The sequence below is a fragment of the Dromaius novaehollandiae genome, chromosome 2, assembly GCF_036370855.1.
Source record: "Dromaius novaehollandiae isolate bDroNov1 chromosome 2, bDroNov1.hap1, whole genome shotgun sequence".
NCBI classification, from domain to species: Eukaryota; Metazoa; Chordata; class Aves; order Casuariiformes; family Dromaiidae; genus Dromaius; species Dromaius novaehollandiae.
In genome coordinates this window covers 52,910,417-52,933,310 of record NC_088099.1, presented here as the reverse complement: position 1 = coordinate 52,933,310, position 22,894 = coordinate 52,910,417, and the positions used below count along the sequence as shown (strand labels likewise).

Below are 22,894 nucleotides of genomic sequence, written 5' to 3'. Positions count from 1 at the left end.
GCATAGTAACCATTTCAAAAACAAGGCCACCCATACACAACTAAGTTACCTCCACTCTTAACTCCTCTGCCTCATTAATAGAAATTGCATATACACAAAGATGAAATAGTGCTGCAAACACTCATCCTACATTTTTCCTGCTAAGTTCTGATGCCCAATGGATACATTCCCGGAGAATGAATGCGTACATATTCCCTACATAGACACAGACCAACTGCAAAAGGAATAAACTAGCAGATACCTCAGAGACAAAGTTCTATTTATTTTGTTCAAAGATTTAATCCCTCAGATTTAGGAGGAAGCCCTTAGGTGACACAAGTCAGGTGTGACTGCTTTGAAGTCTTCCCTCTATAAATAAAGCTTTCTGGCTGGGGCTCATTTTCCTTCCACTTCAAGGAAGGGAATACAGAATTAGCTGCCCGTAAAGCTGGACTCTGTCAGTCACTACTGAACACATTAATCCTGACGTGTTTAGCATTAGAGTCAGACAGCAGCAATGATTTTAATGAGATCAAAGAAAAGAGCAGACTTACCAGCACACTTCCACCAGCCTTAGGCTGTCTGGCCAAGCTCACACCCATCCATTCATCATCCCTGTCCTCCTTACAGGTCTTCCCACACAGCATGCCCCGGGAATTGCCTACAGAGAGAGGGGAAAGGGAGCAAAGGCAAGGAGACATGAGTTTTAAATATCTGCAGAGAATCCCTATAGGAAAAAGAGAGCGTTGATCAAACATCTATATGATAGTGCTTTCCTTTCCCTCTTTCATCATCATCATCAGCTCTTGTGTGCATTATTCAGGGTGATCTTCTCATTCTTGCTAGACATCATGCAAACATACAGAGGAAGACAGACCCTGTCCCAAACAGGGCCTAAAGCCGGGAGCTATTACAGTGCGTCAACAGCTTTACTTGGATAATCAATCCAACTGAAGTCAATGGGAGAGATGTGGAATTGCCTGCAGAATACAGACGAAGTAAAGTTAGTCTTGAAAATGAGATTGTGGGCATTTAGAAAAGAAGTGGGGCCCAAATCTTTAATTCTCTCAGGCAGTATTCATGAATTCACAGAAGATCATTAACATTTTGGTAGTAGGAGGACAAATCAAAATTAGCCCAAAGTACAGCTTTAATACAAGTGCACTTCATAAAAGTGAATTGCTATTTGACTCCTATTTTGAAAAGATTAGTGAAACAATACTAACATACATTTTCTACAGGCAGAGAAAGCATTAACGTGAATCATATCACCAAGAAAAGTGAGAGATTCAATGACTTCATATTTCTCCATCAGAATCCAACACAAAGTTTTGGATCAGAGCCCTAATTTAGGAATAGGCACCCTATCTTCCCCTGGTTCGGACCATACTTCAGAGCAGCCAAAGGGAATCCTGATCACATGCAATAACATACTAACATTGCTCTCTCAGAGAGACTCTTATTTCCTTTAGAGGTAAACAAAAGGAATCATTTACTGCATTACGAGGGAACCCACAGATTGCTATGTTGCTAATAACACAGTACACCATGCACCCATCATGACACCATCTGGGGCCATCCCACACACCATCATTTCGGGACTGCCTGGAACGTGCACCAGCACTCCAGACCAGTCACATACCCACAGACATGCTGAAAAGTCACACTGAAGCAGGTAGAGAAAAGACAATGGCTTGGAGTAAAAAATAAGTAAAATTGTTTAAAAAAAAAAAAAGTCACCTTTGCCCACTTAACCAATGAAGAGAGCAAGTATGGCCTTTGGGAGAGCAGCATCTCCCATCACCAGATGGGACACAATTTTGTAATGCTGGAAGAAAAGGTACTTTCGCTACCAGTGCTCCAAGTCTGCCAGGAGAGGTTGATGGATCTCTCTCGGTGACTTGGGGCCCTGACCTGCACTCTCTGGAGCTGACAGGAGGCTCTCTGGTCATTTGCCTTTGGGGCAGAACTTCACATATTTGTCAAGATTTATTTTCTTCTTTTTTAAAGCATCATAACTACACACCTCGACCCATATCCAGTTCTGTGCATCTTCTGTCAGGATTGGTATGGACTCGACATTTAAACACTGTTCCTGGGGACTGAACAGAGGTGCTGTATTTAGATTCTGCCTTGGGAGCACCAACCAAGACCCTGGAAACCAAAAGCAAAGTAACAAGTGATTAATTTTAGGAGAAAAGAAAAAACAAACAAGGGCAAGGTTCACATTGCCAGAGGTTCCTCAGAAAAAGGACTTTTTCCAATGACCTTGTAAAACGATGACATTGATTCACAAACTGAAAACACCACACACAATAAAGGCATTTTTCTGCAGTGAATCCATGAATTCTTTAGCAAGTTAGATTTCCATTAGGAGCATAACCCATTTAAAGCAATTCCTTTCCCTCAAAAAGCCATTTAGGAAAGTATGAAGACAGACAAGAGCAGCTGCATCCATTTTTCCTCAGTTCTAACTGCATCCCTATCAACCCCAAAATCCACAAGAGCCAATACGCACACCCACAAGGGGATGCAATCTGAACCTACAGCCTTTCCAGACAGCCAAAGATTAATAAGCTCATTTAAGAAGTTGAGGAACCCCCTGCTCAGAACATTTTAGGTAATTATTGCTTCAGAAAACCAGGAACAAACCTCTTCCACGATGCACTGCTACCGACCATTTATCACTGAGGCAGCAAAGACTAAACCTGTGCTATTTATCTTGCATGTGAGAGCCAGGCGTCTCTGGGAAACGCCAATATGTATTTCTGACCATAGGTTTCCTGGATGTATCCTTGAAAGAAGATGAGCACTTCTGTCACTTGTGTCTAGCTAACTGTTTAGCAGTCTAGCAGCTGATCATGCAGCAAGGCATCAGGATGCTTTTGAGGAGGCTTATGGATGAAGCACAAGTATTTGGGGAGCCCTTGTGCTGTCTCCCCATGAAAGGGTCAGTCGTCTTCTCAACTGGTTGTAAACCTGGATCTAGGCATGCGTGGGTGGGGAGGGAGGTTAAGCAGGAAGAAAGCAGCTCAGGGCACCAAGCAGTTTAGTATCAGCTCTGCCAATACTTTTGCACTGTGAGGCAGAGCACTGGCTTTTGTATATAAATCCTCATTCAGGTAAGTCGAGGGCTGGAATGAAAGACAATCGTCTCTAAAAGCATAAGCCTTATGTGCATGGGTCAAGCCTGTTCCTGGGGAGGCGAGGGCTGACCAAAAGGACACTGCTCTCAGTTTAGCCATTAAAGGAATAAAAAGCTACTGGTGCATAACTGGTCCACATACATAGCCCACCCATGGCATAGATAGACCACCCAACACAAGCCCCAAAATGGAAGTATTCCTGGCTTCAAAGGACTCCTGCTCATCCCTCTTGCCAGCCTCTAATTTAAAGTTCCTTTCTTAACTGCTACCCACCATCACGGTAAATATAGGGAGGCAGAGAGAGCCATGCCACAACATGTGCACATGCCTGGGATCAGCCCAAGCCACCTGGGAGAGCTTCCAGCAGGAGCCCACTCTATTCCAAAGAGCGGCTCATGCCACAGGTTTGCACTGTTGCTATCATACAGGATGGGAGAAAACGATGGCTGAGCATTCAGAAATACACTTACCAAAAAAAAAAAATAAATAAATAAATAAATAAAAAAGAGAGAGAGCCCCCTACATTAAGTGGCTATCTTCTCCCGAGTTTCACGAGCTAAGGTTTAACGTTTGTAAAAGTTTGATGGGGCTGCACTTCATAACGCACATCATGTTTGCACAAGTGAGAAGAATTAATGTCTGAAATACTTAAGTTGCTGAAACCTACAAAGCCTGCACACACTGGGGAGGGAGCACCAAGGAGCCTGAAATAATAGCTCCAAATGGAAATCCCAACAGACGGGCACCAGGCAGAAAATCAAGTGCCAATCATTTAATCTACGCAGGCAATGAATGCATGTCATTCACTTATTGACATTCATGAGGTCTAACAAAAATAAATAAGGGGGGATATTACGAGCTTAAAGAGTTACTGGTTCAAATTGCAAATGGAAAGAAAGTGTTTCTATGACCTGTTATAACAATAAGATAACGTAAGCCACATTCACCTCTGGTTTAAATGAAGCTTTACTCTAACCTAAGAAAAGTAAATTTGATTCAGCAATTAGCACAAAAAAATATCTTGGGTTGCAGAATGCAAGATGGCGATTAAGAAGCTTAAATTGCAGAGACTCTTTAGTTTTCTTTAAAAAGCTGAATGAGGAAAAAGTGATAATTAATGATTTGAGTAGGCTACAAACCAAATTACCCAAACTGTCTAGAGTGAATGCATCTTTCAAAAAGAAAAGAGTTGTCTTCATCTCCCTATGTGGATAGAGCACAAAGCAGCAGCCAGTAAGGGAAACTGCTGACATAGGCCAACAGCAAATCAATTTTGGATTGCTCTGAATTCCTGGACACTCAAATTGACAGTTCGCCTACATTGTGCATTAATCTGCCTTGTGTCATTCACTCACTCTTGCACTTATCCCCCAGTGGGTGCAGCCCTTGGGGATCTCCTGTCCCATTTGGTGCAACCTATACTTGCCTATGCCCCAGAAGATTTGCCTTCAGTGAGACCGGAGGTTTTCTGTAGGCTCACATGCTTTTCAGTTGGTCCAGTTGCTATTTGCCACCTACAACTTGTCTTGGTTTTATTCAGAGATTTGAAACTGGAATATTACCTTCATCAATAAAAATTCCCTTACTCTTTCATTAGTTTCTGTAAGCATCTGCTTAAACTATTGGAAGAAACTCACCTATTTATCTGTCATAAGACCTTTCAGCAGACCTGGATACAAATGAATTTTCTATCGTAACATTTTGGAACTCACGCTAAATAAGATAAATGCCTGTTCTGTTTCTTCCCCACCAACTAAAAGACTCTTGAAGTCTTCTGCAATTTCTATGGAACAACACTGCAACCAGAGAAGGTGTTTTTCTCTGGTACTGTACCAAAACATAAATACATATCCAAACAAAGACTTAAGAGTCTCATGCAGTCTTCTTGCATTTCACCACTGTGGATTCCTGCTTGGTCTAAACACAGTAAATACGTAAATAGCCCACAGAGGAACAACCCTGATCTCTTGCTATTATCAGGCAACCTTCCAGCATGCTGCAACTAGTTTAACCAGCTCTAGTTTAGATAGCCTAATACTGTGGTTGGGCTTTTCAGTGCCGCTTTAGGACTGCCTGGACTGTCAGCAGGCAAGCCCCAGTGGGTTTCCAGCCTTTCGCCAAAAAGGTTACGATGCGGTCAGTGCTCTCTGCAGAAATTATCCACCAGTGCAGGCTCTCACCACAACCATAATCCCCTGTAGGAAACCCCAAGGATGCCTGTGAGTAGCTTCAGCACAGAGATGCCTTGAGCAGGAAACCCCGTCAAGAGAAAGGGATTACTTTCCACAGAAGGGAACTGAGGGCAGTACATTTGGGGCCACCTTACAGGCACTATTGCAGAAGTCTCTAAGAACCACCTGTATCTCACTGGCTCTGTGAGCAGGGGCATCAGGGTCCAAACCAGCACAAGGACCAGCAGGCAGAGAAGCTGTTTAACCTTCTGATATTTTGTTCATACTCACGTTATCAAGGACAAATGCCCTCATCTGTCTGGAGGAGCTATCTACTTACGTGGCCAGAAACACGTCACATTGCAGTAGAACATGCCACAGCAGCCAGTATTAATGGACAGCAAGAAGCCTTTTTGGCTACAGGAAAATCCATTCCTCCTTACAGTTACTTCCTGCAGAGCAGGAACTATCATTTCGCTCGTGACTGACCCTCAGGACCAGTAGATGTGAAAATTAAGTGCTATATTGAGCAGGAAGATCAGGGAACAAAGACATGTCGAGCTGACTGATGGCATGGAGAGGTGCCAAGCACACTCGCATCAGCCTACAGCGTGCCAGCAGCAGCTAGGCAGTCATAGCTCAAGGACTGGGGAACGCAGGTACCTCACCTCCCTGCAATGTTAAGTAGCCGGGGCGGGGGGGGGGGGGGTTGTGATGGTGGTGGAAAAGTCTTTAAATAGCCTCACATGCCACAGCAGACTTCAAAAGCAGCATCAGGAAGAGGGTGCACCAGCATATCCCCATCACGGTTCCTCCCATCAGGAAGGCCTACGCCACTCGCTAAGTCCTTGAAATGAAAATCCCTGTGGTTTGTCCATTATGTGCAGAGTGCAGAGCTATTATTTGGGAAGTGGAGGGACAACTTTTGAGCAGCAACACTAAACTCAGGCTCCCTGCCTTCCCAAACTGCCCTGGCAGCACCTCCCGCATCACTAACACGCACAGCGTCATTAACCTAACCCGGCATCATTAACCTAATGCCAGGTTGGTCCTCTCCTGTCTCTCCCTTTCTGGCTCCACACAAAGGCACCGTATGCTAACACGACACGCAGCCACCAGCGCAAGATGCTAAACTCTTCAGAGGCAGTGCAGCAGGGCAAAGAGCAGGACACAAGGAGTGAAGCAACAACCCAAAACCAGACTCATTCCCTATTGTAGCAATTGCAGCAGGATGCCACGGAACTAAACTGACTCCATCACCCTTTTGTGTCAGACCAAGCTGCCAGAAAGGATAAAGTTATGACCATTGATTGTGGGTTGGGGGCAGGGCTGGGGGGGGGGGGGGGGCAAGAGGAGGAAGGGGAGATATAAAATAACACCATATTGGGGAGGAAAAAAAAATTAGAGAGATGTCACATTAACATTTTTATTAAGGCAAAATCGACTTTTGTTTCTTTCTTATTAAACAGTCTCTAAAGGAAAGCAGGGAAAGCAACATTCTTGGTTGATTTGGGGATCTTTGCCCCAAGCATCTGAATTATATCCAGAGAACAGAAGCACTTCTGCTTGTCTGTGGTCCAAATGCAAGCAACCACCTGGTTGCTTACTGTACTGAAAATTGCAATTTCAGGGAGACAGGCAAATCTTTCAAGATTTTCACTCACCAAATCTGCTTAAGGAAGGAAAACAAGAGACATTGTTAGAAAAACAATACGCTCAGCACATCTGCAGATGAGACTAAAATCATGTAAAAACAGCTCCTAAAAAGGAAGCATCATTGCAATTAACTATTTCAGGTTGAAGGCACTAACCTATTCCACTACTGTCGTAGAGGCTGAATACCCTGTCCCACTATAACTTCTGTCTAGGGCTGTGTAGCAGCCTGACTATTCATATTTGCCTGAGATAACATTTCCAATGAAATCTCTGCCCTTCTTTCCTCCTGCAAGAGTATTTGGCTCATATAAATCTTCCAGAGCCATCAAACCCTGAATTGGTTTACTGAAAACCTGCAGGCTTATTGCAGATAATACAAACAGGTGCTTTTGGGGTGTCAGAAAAAGAATGACTGAAACATTGAAGTTCAAGAGCTGCCCATTCCAGGTATCATTTTAATGTAAAGCAATGACATGTATATATTAGCACATGAAAAGCCTACTGAGAAGGCTGAGGACACATTTCAACTAAGATGCTCTCATGATCGGAAATGCATCAGGTAGGTGAAGGAATACTGGGCCCTTGGGCTATGAAAAGTAAGAAATACAGAACTATCACAACAACAATCTCCAATGATTGAGAGCATATTAACAGATTAAATAATTTTAGAGAGACAATAGCCCTTTCAGCCTTTGATATTACCTATCACACTTACACAGGTTCACATAGCACAGCTCACCAAGCAAGCCACATATACCCAAAGCACAGTGGTACAAAGTTAACTTAGGTATCTTCCCAGAGTAGTGCGTAGGCCAAACAGACATAAGAAACTGAAATCTTCACTCCTCTCTGGGTAAAGAGAAACTACGAAGCAAAGAACAAAAATGATGCAGAAAACAAACAATAATCTTGTGCTATTAATAGGTGCTATTTGCTACAATGACATGAAAAGGTAAAAACATTTTTATTGCATATATAATAGATTTCACACCTCCACTAGAATTTCCTATTTTGAAAGATTAAAAAACATCATCTGGTAACTCTGCCAGCCAGTCAGGGGAATAGCTGCATAGCTTTGCACACAACAGCTTCACACAAGAGAACTGACAAATCCGAAAACTGTCATCACTCCTACTAACCATTTCCCCTCTATGCTCATGCATTAAAAAAACTGGACTTGTATTTTGTATTTGAGTAACCTGTAATCACTTTAAGCTGGAAAGTAAAGAGACTTTTAAGCCCCAAAGTGATATCTGTAGGAAGAAATAATATTCTGTACAGCACAAAGATGTTTTTTTAAAATAGTGGCATATAATACTGCAAGCCTTTATCTCCCAGTCAAAGGAAGTGGACACAGCTAAAGGCACGTTCAGACCACCAAAGGACTGAACCCTTGTAGTTAAAAAAAAAAAAAAAAAAAAAAAAAAAAAAAAAAAGAACCAAAACCCACACGACCGCACTGCACTCAGAATATGCCCATCCATATGACATCTTCAGAAAACTTAAAGACTTCATACACTTCTAAGAGTGAAGAAATTCATTGCTGTCCCTCAACCTTTAGAAGATATGCCTATATTAAGGGCACAGTTACACACAGTAAACCAAAGTCAAGGAGAATGTCCTTGTTGTCACCTCTGTCAGGCACAGGACTTTGAGGCCTCTGTGAAAACAAGTTCTCCTCCTTCCACGATGGAAAGAGAAGTTCTGCAGTCTGTGGTGACAATCGCACCCTCGAGACTTTTGGCAACCTAACCCAGTGCCGATGCTGGCCATATTCAGGGGCTGCTAACCCTATCCGAACAGCTAACTTTGCTTTAAAAAAAGTTTGCGATTTTGGATACTTTTTATTGCCAAGTGTCACAGCTCAATTGTTGTGAAGATCCTCCATTTTCATAAAGCTGGAGGGAAATACATCTGAGTATCAGACTTTCAGATGTCTGCCTTCAGACGGGCACCCAACATTTATCCCTTGCGGAGCTTCCCAAACAAAGTCTGTCCAAAAATTACACTGGCAGGCACTGTCTATAGACAACCCCATGTTATCAATCAGAATATAACCAGCCACACAAAGAAGAGCAACAAATTATATCGTTTGCATCTCATCATATCCCACTAGACTGGCGCTTCATCCACACCATTGTGAACCCCCAGTAATTTGGGTCGAATACAAGTGACTTCCAACCTTTTTATCCTTTGTTGGTTTCTGCAATAAGTTAAGCATTGCTTTCAACTGAGAGCTTTTTTTTTTTTGAGAGCGCCTTTTTTCCCCTCTATGATGCCCTCTTATGATAAGCCCTCAATAATGAATGCTTCATGAACGCCACTATGCAGAAAGGCGAAGCATACAACTACTTGTGAATTGAAGGGTGTGAAAGAAATTCATTTTAAAGAACTGGACGCCAGTATGAATACATTTATTTATATCACAGAGCACTACAGTTCCAACATCAACAGCTGAGTAATCGGGCCATATCTAAGTGTAAAAGATAAAGACAAGCTTTGTGGACGTTTATTGGCAGTAGTGGCTCCTACTCACATTAAAAGTGCACCAGATGACATCAGCTAGGTCCAATTAAGAGAAATCAGTTTTTAATTCTAACAAAGAGCCTCTGACCCAGACAAGAGAGAGACAGAGCATGTTCCAAGGCTCTTTTCAGTCAACAGGAAAAACAAGCAGCTTGCCAGTTTGCATAATTTTTTGAGATGTACAAAAACTATATCATCGTTCACTACTCAATAATAATAATTTAAAAAAAAAACAAAAAACAAAAAACTCCCGCAGAGGGACCGCAGAAGTCCCTCTCTCCCCGCAGGCACGCACAGGGGACCAGTGCCGCCTGGCTTGGAAGCGGCTCTCCAGCCACCAAAGGTATAATTTCTCCACTGCAGCCCAGCGCAGAGACCTCCTCTGTGCGCAGAGCAGCGCTGTCAGTGCTAAACATACTGCTCCCGCCGGAGGTTACTGCAACTAAACATCTTCTCATTCCGCACGACATGACCCATCACGTTTCGTATCACACGCACTTTCTGTCAGGCTGATGAGCGGCTGAGTTTGTCCCGCAACGGCGCGCGCTGCACAAAGGACCCAGCCGAAACGCAGCGCACCCCGGCACCGCCGGGGCCGGGGCCGCGCTGCCTCCCGCCGGCTCGCTGCCCGCCGCGGACGGCTCCGCGCTAAGCTCGAGGGAAGCCCGCGCGCACCTGCGCGGACACGCGTGGGAGCCGCCGCCCCGCGGGCACCCTCAGCCCCTGCCCACGGGCAGCGGCGCCGCTTCGGGTGCGGACTCGCGTTAGGGGCTGCGCGCCGCGCAGCACACCGGGGGCAGCTCCCCTCCTTGTGCCCCACCGCCCGCTCCGCGCTGCCCCCGCGGGAAGGGGGGACCGCGCCACTCACCACCGCGTGCTGTCGTGGAAGTGCTGCAGCACCGAGTACCCGAAGAAGGAGCCGTTGGGGCCCTGGTACACCACGGGCCGGGCCACGTCCACGTTGTAGCAGCGCGCCAGGGCCACCGCCAGCAGCGCCCCCAGCACCCGCGCCCAGCTGCGCGGCATCCTGCGAGCCCGACGCGGGGGGGAAGCGGAGCCACGGCCCGCCGAGCCGGCGCTGCTCTCCCTCGCAGGCGGCGCGGCCCCGCGCTTTTGTGCCCGCCCCGTGGCGCGGCGCGGCTCGGCCCGTCCCGCCTCGGCTGCGCCCCGCGCCGCGCCGCGCGGCCACTGCGCGCTCCGCCCGGCGCCGCCGGCGCTGCGGCGTCCCCTGGCGGCCGCGGGCGGCGCCGCCTCGGCTGCGGCGGCGGCGGTGGCCTGGGGCGATGCCGCGCGGGTCGCTGCGGGGGCTGCGGCCCCGGGGGCGCTCAGCGCCGGTGCCGGGCACGTCCCGGGGGCAAGCAGCCGTGCGGGCGTTTATGAGAGTGATAGAAACAGGATTTTTTTTTCTACTCTCAAAAAAAAAAAAAGAAAAGAGACCCACATTTTCTGACACAAGCCCCTCAGGCCTGGGGAAGCAGCAGCAAGCAGCGTGGCTGGATACGAGCTGGAAATAGCTGCTCCCCTGTTTTAATAGCCAGACTATCTGAGAGCAGCAGTAATCAGATCTCTGTGCAACAGAAGCTGAGCGAGGGCAAAGGGAGACAGTGTGCCTCTCCCATGGGTGAGAGACAGGTCACACATGTAATAGTGGTGGGGAGGGGAGAAGTTACGTGCTGCAATACTCACACAGCCCGGGTTTTTATTATTCAGTAAAGTTACACGTTCTAGTTCAGGATCCTTGTTAAAGTGTTTTTTAGATCCCCCTTGAGGATCAAGACTGGGAGGTCAGAGGAGAAACATTCCCTCAGACATAACTGGGAGTTGCATTGCTTGCTGTTAGCACCCGTTTTGGCTATTGAATTTCATGCGCTCCTCTCATCCAGGAGAAGGTGCACTGGGAGAAATATGTTAAATTTTGGGAAACGCCAAAGTATAGGATCCAGGAATTTCGATAGCGTAGGAATTGCTTCTCCTGGCAAGCAATGGGAGATGCATGGACAAGACCAGTGCTTGTTGCTAAGGCCCATTCGGGGTCCCTTTGGCACCTGGTGGTTTGCAGGGAATTGACCATGAACTATTCGAAAGTTGGTGTAGGAAAACTGTGTTGAAGGTAGGATCCTCTTTCAGCATGGGAAGGTCTCAGCAGAAGTTTAATGAAGTTTTAATTTTCTGTAAAGGTTCTGTGCCGAGAACGACCAGCAGGAACCATGCTCAGCGAGGAGGGAACTTTTGTGCTAAACTGTTTCACAGCATCGACATGGCTTTTTCAGAAGTGTAATGGGTTTCTCCAGGGAAGCATCCTTGTCGGGTAATAGCCATCTCCAGTTGGTAAGCACTGCACTTGAGCATCGTCCTCAGAGCAAGTGCCCCAGTGCCTAGGGATCTGGCTGCCTGACAGCCGTCTCAGTGTGTTTAGGATGGTGATTACTGGTGTCCTGTACCATACTTGGTTGGTCAATTTTATAATCACATTCGATTTTATATATAGATATGCATATATATGCTTGTTGCGGTTTGGAAACTGCCATTTTTCACGTTGACCGTGATGCTGGAAAGTAGACATTAGTCTATTCCAGGGACAAGTTTAATAGAGAAGTAATAATTATAGATTTGTGGTGAAAAAAAAATCAGTGGAGGAATGGAAGTTTCCAATCAATAACGTATTTTCTATTTGCTACATAAAGCTTGGTTGTATAGTTATTTAAAGCTCTTGTTTAAGTGGCTTGTGAAAAGGCTGGGTTTCTCTGAGTCATCAGTTATTGGAGGTAAAGCTGTTGTGAATGCTGATGCAATGACTGGGCAGCATGTCATCCTTAAAAGATGAGTTGGACTAATGAAAGGTATGTCCTCCTTCCACAAACCTTGTCTCTAGCTTACTATAACTCCCGCAACACTGCCAGCATCACACGAGAGATTTGCTTCAAAACCAGGCTGAGCTGGGCAACACTAGCCTAGCCCACACTAGAACTAGCCTTGTCCATTTGTTACACTTCTGACAATTTTACACATTAAGTTCATATCTACACGCAGTTCTGCCTCCGTGTGTGTAGGCATATACACATAAATGTGTCTGGAGTTAAACAGATGTAAGCAGTGAATGTTTTCCAGTATTAACTGTAATTGACAGAGTAGTTAATATCAAATAAAACAGAAAAATCACTTATCAATAATTTCAACCTTTAGTGTACAATACAATTGAAAGAATTGATTTACTCATTAGAGCACCAAATGAAAACAACAAGCCATTTACATCATATTAGCAGCAATATTTAAAACATTTAATGAACAGATTTTCACAGGAGTTTTACAACTGTGTAAACAATATGGATAAATGTAATCCGGTTTAGGCAGAAAGTCAATAGGCAGTGATTAAGCAAATTCCACCCGTGACATGCAATCCCATTAGCAATACCAAGCCAAATTCTCCACATTTTGAAGCAAGAAATGGATGGGGCTTTTCAATTAATTACCCAAAGTACTGAATGATGCTAGACAGCTCTCCAATGCAATTAAAGGAAACGTGAGCTGACGCGCTGGAGAGAACGATGGGTTCATTCCTCTTCACAGGGAAGAGGGAAGCAAAGTGGCCGGATTAGGTGAATGAAACACTTGTCTCTCACATTGCAGAGTGCTCTCAGGAGGACTTATTTCAACTCGAAGTGATACAATACGGAAGTGTGTCAGTCCATAAGAAATTTTAGCTCTCTGTTCTTGGCAAGGAAGAGTATGCAGAGAAAGGCTTGGAACACTGTAATTCCATCCATTTCTTTTTTTCTTGTGTGCATCCAAATACTCAAGTCATCTCACAACATTTAATCCAGTGGGAATTTTGTCAGTCAGAGCAGAAACAGAAAGTGCGTGTCCAGAACTTTTGGGTTTATCTGATAAAATCCTGGCATGCACTGGAAAAAGCATCCAACTGCAACTGCAAGTATAATAATAATAATATGCTTTTAAATCATTATGATGGTAAAAATAAAGACGAAGAAAAAGGACTAATAAATTAAATCATATGCTAACCCTTTGTTAAGGAATGATGCAAACTAGGATTAGCTATATCTGCATTTCCATATACCAATTGTATCTGCTTAAACCTTGATGTTTGCGCTAAGGAGGCTATATGCCTGTGTAACATCAGTAATTTGTAGTTTACACTCATCTATATTAATTAAGCACTTTACCAGAATTTAACATGCTGCATTTTGGCAGAGCTCAGGCTCCAGATTATATTTTGAATTGGAGGAGTTACTGTAAATTGAGGACCTTCAGTGAAAAAGCACCCATGACAATACTTTATAATTAATAACTTCAGTTGTAGAGGTAAGGAAAAAACAACACTATAATGTTCTGACTAAGCAAATAGAAAGAAAACAAATGCCTGGTGTCTGCATTATTTATAGAATCAATCATGTATAGACCTGGCTCATCAAGACCGAGTATTAACAGATAGTTCCCCTCCTGGAGATTTCACCTCCCAAAAAGCTACCTCTCACATGATTTTTTATAATTTGTTCCTAAATTGTACACATTGTACTCAATATGTACTCAAATGCACTTGTTTTCCTTATTTTAACCAATACTTCACTTAATTTTAGGACACTGCTTTCTGGCGTTGCTCTTCCTTGCAACGATTAGCAGTTACGTCAACGTACCGTAGTGGTGTTCCCATGGTATTATCGCGGCTGAGGTTTTACTGTCTATCGCCAATCAGTCTCCATCCACAAGTAACTCTGCGTGTTCCCTGCCTTCCTTCAGATATCCATTACTTTGCATGAGGGTTGCACAGGGTTTCTTGCCGGGGGTCACCGGGCTCTAATTTGCCTCAGCTCCTTGTGGTCGGTGTTGAGCTGGGGCTGGAGAGACGCCGTGCGCCAGCTCAGTGACGGGGAAGGCTGAGGGTGTCTAAAGCCAACTCACGTTAACACTTCCCCACTATGGGTGTGAGCCTGGCCGATTCTTCGCATGCGTTCCACCTATTTCTTTGGCTAGTGCTCAATACAAGGAAATCAGTAATTACAGTTGTAAATCTGGTCTTAATGATAATGTTATGATGTTACCATAAACCTGAAAGAAAAACTGCTTTCTTACTTTATACTACTTTTTGAGAAGCACAGTTTCTTACTGGTTACTTCTCACAGAGGGGTGGGATCTAATTCACCTGCTAACTCCTTCGAGCGCAGCTGAGGAAGCCGAACTCCTTTCGTCTTTCAGTGGAAGAGAGATTTTCCAGATTATAAGTAATTTCTGTAGCTCCTCTTGCATATCAGAGAAACAGCATCCTTTTCAGTTGCTCTTCTTGTGAGACTTTGTGAAAAAGGTTCATCCTGGCTGTCTCCCCAGTTGAACCACAGAGAAGAGCACAGCCACTTTTCATTACACTGTAAAGAAAATGGAGACTTTTCCTCCTTTCCTTCCTTTTTCTTCCTTTCCCTTCCCTTCCCTTCCCATCCTTTCCCTTCTCCCAGTACTGCTGGAGCTGCCAAAGAGTAGGATTTAGCCTCATGATTAACATAAACACATAAAAGGGGTAACTAAGAAAGACCAGAAAAATACATTAATTTCATATATATTTATATATATGATTCATATATATATATGGTAAATATCAAATATATTTGATAAAGAGGGAATTCCCTATATTCACATGTCTACTGGTGAATGAGGTAGGAAATTGCTGGATAGACAGGGACAGAGCTCTGTGTTTCCTAAATAACTGCAGTTAAACTCAGAGGAGCTCTCTACATTTAAGCTCGTAATGTTTTAGCCTGTCAAACAGTAAATCATTTTCAGCATCTAGATTTATTGGCAAAACTAGACTGCAATTGTCATAGTACAAACAATATCTTCATACATTATTCCCGTTAAGGAGATGTCTCCCTCAATTTTTACATCAAAGAATGCAAGAAAAATTACTTTTGATAGGTAACAGGTTCAGGTTAGGTTGCCCCTGGAAAGTTTAATGAGGTGCTTACACTGATCTCTTTAACATTATATATACATTTATTTCCTGATGTTCTGTTCTTCCATTTGGCTGTAACTAGCTCTTTTGCTTGAGTTAACAGGAGAGAGAGAAAATCATTCTCTCTCTTTTTTTCTATTTGCTGTTGTTAGCTCTTCAACCACTGCTTCTTGCTTTCCTTGTAGAGCTCTACTGGAGTTCTCTAAGTAGTTTTAGAATCCAAAAAGATTTATGTGGGTTGAAGAGGGATTCAATACAAATCTTCAGGTGATAAAGGAGCCAATAATTACATCAAAAATCTTCCTCTCATAATAATAGCTTGAAAAATTAGTGTGAAAGTCCAGGATTTTCAGAGCCTTATCTGTAAAAGTCAGTTGTGCCTTTGAAGTATTTAAAGGTTTTCTTTTCTTAAACTGTACTGTTTTAGAAACAATCCAGTCTATTTGATGACACCATTCCTCTATCCCCTTGAAAACTATGCATTAAATAGTTGCCCTGGCTTTCAATGTTAGGGTATATTTCAAGCTGATTTATAGCCAGTTCATGCCCAAATGTTTTTTCCTTTCTTTAGTGGATCCAGATCTCTGCATTTTCAAACTCATGTAATAGATCTCTACTCAGCAGTCTCTCTTTTTTCAGCTATGTGCTTCATTAAGTACATCCTTAAATATGAGTGCATGCTTATACTTTATTGACTTAAAGGGAACTGAATGGCAGACCTAAAGCTAAGCACGTGCTTGGGATGAATTGAGACTCAGGCTAACTTATGGATGTGCTGCTAACAGCAAGTACTGGTCAAGTTTGTAGCTCTCATATTTTCCAACAGCAATCAGATGTTTGTTTGCATATGGATAGAATTAAAACTATGTTATACATATTCATGTACTATGTATTTAAAAATAGTGTGGGTACACACACGCTGCACAATCGAGCAGACACATACAGGCTTATTTTGAATTGCCTTTTTGTTCACTAGCATTGGTTTCACTAGTGGAACTGCCACAGCACATTTTTATTTCACACTGACATCAGTAATATCATGTGCCCGGGCACTCAGAGTTGATTGAACCTTATTACCGCAGTCCAAGGATCAATGGATCAGAAAGCTTTTACCATAACCGGAGGGGAGACAATTTAATTTGGCAATATATTGTAATTAAATCCTCTATGTACTTACTATTTCTTTTGATGTATATATTTTAGAGTGGCTATAGGAGGACTTATGGATAAAAATCCATAAATCCAAAAATAAACCATGTGGCAATATATTCCAAAAGTACATGCAACACAACTCAGGTAGTTACCCCAAGACCCTGCTTTCACTACAATTCAGCTATCTTCAATAACAAGGCAATGTGCTTTGTGCAGTGCACTAAGGGTCAACAGCTTTGGGCCAATTCAGACCCAAGGGTAAAAAGAGGGAATTCTTAAGTAGCTGCCCCACCAACACGGGGGCCTTTCTTAAGGGAAGTGATGAAGAAATTCCAGCTCCTTCGTCTCCGCTGATGGATGCCTGTGATGATCGTTGTGCTGAAGGAGACGGGCTATCGAGGTACAAGAGCGATTGCTAAGGAGAAGAGAAGCTCCACCAGAAGCCAGCTCAGAGCATCTGAACTGCTTTCATTTTGCTTTCAGAAATGATCAAGCGACAAAACTGATCTCTCACCTATGACTACAGAGGAACTCCAGAAATACTAACCTCACAACACCAAAGTTAGCGTTTTTCAATACCTCCTAAATGATCGCCTAAATGCAACCAGAAATATAACAATAGCCCTAAAACACAACTCATTAATATCCCCTTATTTAAGGAGGCTGATATGCTCTTAATCAAATTTACTTGCCAGCATTATCCCAGTCTTGTCTAACTTGATGTTGTGGGCTACCTAGCTAATTCTCGCCCATGTCTGAGTCTTAAACACGCACTAGATGAGGCTACTGAATGTGTCAGATGAGTTGGAGAAAAAAGCATCATCAGCTTTCAAAAGGCACTGCCCCAAACTGTATCTTTTCTCTGTAATCTCCCTAATAACCTCACGGGGATTATAAATAAAGGCAGTGAATGCTGAAGCTGTGACTTGTCACAGAAGAACTCTTTTATGGTTTACGGCCAACCCTGGGATTTCTGGGAAAAGTACCAGGCTACCTGGAGACATACATCAAAGAGAAATGATAAACCAAATCCTGCTACTGATTACCGGTCTTTGTTCAGCACCAGGAGATGATTAGGCCTGCCACAGAAGTTGAGGATTCTACGTCAACCTCAGGCTGACAAGAATTTGGGCATCTGAGATACGCAGACACAATGGATTGTTATCACAGTTTTCTTCAATACCTTCACCCTGTCCCCAGCTGGTGCCTGCGTTGCAAACCACCGACAGCCGCCCCCCTTCTCCCAAAGGATCCTAAGGACAAAGGGAAGCTCACAAGGAGAACCAGCACGCTGCAACTTTGCGGTAAAAAGGCTAAACTAGAAATGAATTTCTGCAAGCGTTAGCCGCAATGCAGTAATCCCCCTGCTTTCAACCCATGCCTTTTGTTAAGCACAGAGCCAGAGGCGGGTAAGCCACGTTACGGTCCTAACCCTGAACCAGTCAATATTTCTGCAACATTATCATGGAAGCTTATAGCCTCGCTGCTTTCCAGACCCTTCCTACCAGCAGAGCTGTTATCATACTCAACGGCCTAGCGCTGATTATGAGACCTACAAAACCAATGCAGGATTACGAACCAGGACCTATCATACTTTCAGAAGGAGTGTTTTAAATCTTACTCTAATTGGAATTAACTAGACTGTAAAAATACATCAGCTTGCATGCCATTACATTTGTACGTCATAGTTTTTTATAAAATTACAGCTTAAGGCAAAGGTGTAAAGCTTATAATTGAAAGAGACTGATGATTCTCAACGTCATTCTGTTTTCATTTGTAAAACTTAGAGCTAGGGATGTCAGCAGCCTGAGCATGCCCAACTGAAATTCAGGGAAGGATTTCCAGAAACCTTAATGGATCTGGATTGTGCAGATTTTTTTCTTAGCTTAAGTAGGAGTGGACTTTAACTCGTTTCTCTCATTTCACTGCATCAAAACAAAAATCACAAGGCGAGGAGCATGTACAGAATACCAGCATGTTGTGAAATACTGGCCACATGGTGGATCCTGTGATCCACCGTTTTTCCGTAAGACACTAAATCTCACTGATTTATAAATCAAAGTGTAGTATGTATTTTCCCAGTTAGCCTCCACTTCTGAATCTATTCCTCTGAGACCCTGGTGGTCACACGAGTTTAGGCCACTTGTCGAAAGGTACAATTTATACCACAGCTTTCAGGCATTTTGCTTGGAATTCTTGGCACATCTGCTTTCCATTAACTTGCCATTCAGTGTTTATTATTTCACATGTTAACTATCATACAATACTTGTGTGAAAAGTTCAGATGAACAATAACCTATTTATCATGTTTGAGAGATCCAAACCTACTCTCCCCCTGAAAAAAAATATGGCACTTTTTGCAGTTGCGTGCATGGGCAGTCAAAGCTTGACCCCTTAACCAAATAATTTGTGATATACAAGACCCTGCTGTGACCCAGTTATTCCTACATCGTTTACTGTGCTATGGCTTAATTTGGTGTGTGCTACACATACACAGGAGTTCAGAAAAGTAAACTGTGGGACTCCATAGGATTTATCAGCATGAGATGTGCCAAAAGAGGCATACTTATCTAGCTTAGTAATGTGAAAAGCACTGAATTCAAGTATGCTGATAGCAAGAACATTGTGCTGATGCCAGTGATAAAAAAGAAAAAACTCTAGGACAATTTATTTGCAGGTATAATTCAATTTAAACTGATGGAATTAAGGTAAGGGATTTGCTATGCCCTCTTGTTTATGAGTGGTGTTATCACACTCCTCAATGACTGGCCCCAGGTGTAAGAGAAGTTCTGGGAGGAATTTGATAATAAAACTTTGTCATCTCATAGATCAGCAGTGCAAGAAAATAAGACAAATTTGGAGAAGCTGTCACAGTTTTGGGGCTCTAGAACCTCGGCCTTTTGTGAATATTTAAAAACACAAGTTTCAGACAGAGAACTGGATTTTTACATCGTGCTAGGAAAGTTAATTGCAAACAAAATTTTGACATCAAATGGAGTATGCTGGCAAAATTAAAAAATAGAAGTGCAATGCAAAGTACCTGCTGGTTTCTAGTGAATTACTTTTAGCATCATTATTTTAAAACAAAGCTGTAGGATCCTAGCCCCCCGCCGTTTAGTTAATGAGGACTGGCCAACTGGGGCTTCCAGCGTTAGAAAAGGCTCAGGATGACTTCCAAAACAGAGGGAGCAACTGTCATGCTAAAGCTGCAAGACTGAGGTTTTCGCACAGGCTTCTCCATAAAAGAGAAATTGTTGAAACTTAGACTAATCTCTGAAAATTAGAAAAATTCAGTTTGTCAGCCTTCCCTACCATCTTTGTGAGCGTTTAGTAGGACTGCATGTATCAGCTTAGGGTAAGCTCTCTCCCATCCCCAGCACCATCACTGAAGTGGCTGGGACCAGCCTGGCCGGGCTGGACACGGCACACGTGAAATCATGCGAGATGTCTAATTACCATGCTTTACCTGACACACGATAGATTAATCCAGGCACCCCAGAGTGATACATTAAACAAACTATGCTCACAATTAGTTGACAGCAGCAGTGACATAAGAAATAAGCACAGTTTAATTGTCACCTTGTCAAAAGGGCACGAACTGGAGTTATTTTTACCTCCTCTTGTCCAGTGCATCTATTTGATTCCTTCGCTGTGAGATGCCATTACTGCAACCACAGAGGGCTCTCTGAAAACCATCAGGATCCTGCTGAAGGATGTCTATACCAATACATAAACTGACTTCTGTTTTTAGTCAGTATTAAAGCTTATCTAAAGTAAGCTCTAATGCCAGCTTCCCTATAGTCAGCATCCTTCCTCAAAATACACACACTTATTCTCCATCTAAAAGTAAGTCAATGACTTCATGCATTTGCCTCTTACACTCAGTCTCCCCAAAAGCTGTAAAATAACAAGCAGGCCCATTCTGGGTTTTGGCTCGCAGAAAAGCCACCCTCACCTTCTGCCAGCAGCAGGTTGCTCCAAGGAGACACTGATGCATAAGCCCTGGAAGGGGTCAGTGAAGACAAGTGAAAGAAAATGTTTAATGAACAGTTGTAGATAAATAGTACATAGAAGGGGAACTCTTGCTTAAAGGAAGCTGCTGCCAAAGACTTGTGGCTCGTCCAGGTGGTTTATCAAGGTCCCCACAGGCCCATCCATGAGGCGCAAGCTCAGTTCTAGCCCTCCAAGCAAAAAGGTTGTCTCTAATCATGAAGCTTTTTTTTTTTTTTTTTTTTTTTTTTTAAGTTTCATATCACTACAAGCAAGTAAGGCATTTGTATCCAACCGTGCTTGAAAGAACTCCAAACATAGCAGGTACTAGCAACCCCAGGTGTTTTTGTAAGACCCTATTTATGCTGGCCATTGCTGCCGGTACTCTTTCCTCTTTCTCAATCACTGGACTAAACAAGCAATGTTTAAATAAAAATAATAATAATAAAAAAAAGCTTACACATACAGACAACCTGGACCTCTCTTGTTCACTCTATATTTATAGCAATATTTCTGTTGCCACAGGAGCCTGCAGGTTCATCTTAGGAAAGGGGTCGCACTGTGGCAGGCCCTGTATAAAACATACACAGCTTGTCCTTCATCCTTCAGGTTGAGGAGTCTAATGTCCTGCAGAGTCATAATGTCCTAAATGCTCTACCTGACGCTGAAGGGGGGGGGGGAGGGGGAAACCCTTACACTTAACTAGGCTACCCATTTCCAATGCTTAGTTCACAGTTGGATGAGATTTTAATTCACTGACTAACACGCATTGGAATTTCAAGGCTTAGGCGTGTTGTTCTTTAAATAACATTCAGATAATACTCTCTGTGGCTGCAGAGCTTCAAGATGGACAGTTACTTTTAGGGGAAGCCAATTCTAGATCCCAGTGCCAGAAAACAAACCATTTGCTCTCTGAAGATAGCACAGCCTATTTATTATTTTCATTACCATAAAGGAAGACCTTAGGCTTTCACCCAACCCCCTTTTTTTGCCAGTCTCTCATTTTATCACCTTTCCTAGCCTAGCCTGTGAGGAAGGGAAATAATTGCCATTATTTTAAAGGCAAAATACTCTATAAACCCTAAATAGCCATCATAATAACATACACTAATAAGAATTGTTGGATTGTCTTCTTGTTGTGTATTTTGCAATTTACTTATTTCAGCCTACAAACTCTCTCCACATCTATGGACTTTCCCATTTCTAGGCATAGGGAAGTACTGCCCATGTTGTTAAGGGATAAAGAAGGACCAGTTATTTTCAGTCCTACAGCTGATTTCCAGAACGGTCCATTGCATCAGTAAAGACAGGATTTTAGCAGTACTCACGAAGATAAGCAGATGTGTTCATGGACCAGAATATCCACAGCTAAATTAATCGGGATATGCCATTCCAGTAATTCTCATGTTTGGGGGCATAAAAGCTTACAGGCAGTGGGGAAGTCTACTTCTAGGTAGCTTACACCAGCTCGCTATCGAGTACTTTTACCCTCTTCCCAATGGTGACGGGCTGCTAGAACAAACAGCATGTTGGCCACAAACATGGCAAACTTAAAACTTCTGCTCAGAAATGGTAATACGTTTAGCACTTACCATCTGATCTGCCATGATGAATCTTACAACCCAGATGACTTTACTCTGTAACTATTTATCCTCTCTCTTCCTCATTCAGAAACAGATTTCTTCATTTTCAATTTCAGCAGTTTCTCAGGAGACTGTGGCTTGAGCGAGAAAGATTGACAAGGCTCCTCTGAAGAACAAGCTTGCAGTTATGGAACCGCAGAACCTATGTCATTCTGGCTGCACAGAGAGACAACTGTTCTAAATTCTACATGCTGTTTGATCATTTTGATTGATCTGCAAAAGATACACTGCCTGATCCAAGCTAGAAAATGTCTAAGTCCTTCCCTTACTCCAATAAAACTGGGCAACGCAGGGTGCCTCCAAACGCAAAAGCTATTTTTCTTGCAGACATCATCTCAGTAACAAGTAGGAATCATAGATCTAAACAAGGCTAAATACTTTCTTGGACTAGTAAAGTTTCCAAAATATAAACAGTGGCAAAGATTACAGCATACACTCTGCAATTCATCCTCTTTCCTTTCAGTGAAGTTAAATGCTTACTGAAAGCACCAGAGACTCAAGTCGTCTAGCCATGAAGACGGGCTGACACAGCTCAGCAAGCAAAGGCCTCTCTAGTGCACGGCTGTTGACCTGCTTCAACATCAGCCTCCAGAGATGCCCTCCACATCCTGGACGCGCTGAGCCTCCTTGGCCACCTAGGCCTTGGTCTCTGCTCAGAAAACCCACCCGCCG

The 22,894-nt window shown here is 43.3% G+C and overlaps 1 protein-coding gene across 1 annotated transcript in view; it reads right to left on the bottom strand.

Annotated features, from left to right (window-relative positions):
• ITGA9 (integrin subunit alpha 9) overlaps positions 1-10,701 on the bottom strand; it is a 230,863-nt gene extending 220,162 nt beyond the window's left edge. The window contains exons 1-3 of the mRNA XM_026100784.2: positions 10,347-10,701; positions 2,006-2,133; positions 534-640 (exon numbers count right to left, since the gene is read on the bottom strand). Of these exons, the coding sequence (XP_025956569.2) occupies positions 534-640; positions 2,006-2,133; positions 10,347-10,504 (393 nt within the window). The 5' untranslated portion in view covers positions 10,505-10,701. The remainder of the gene's footprint in view (positions 1-533; positions 641-2,005; positions 2,134-10,346) is intronic.
• Positions 10,702-22,894: the final 12,193 nt, after the last annotated feature.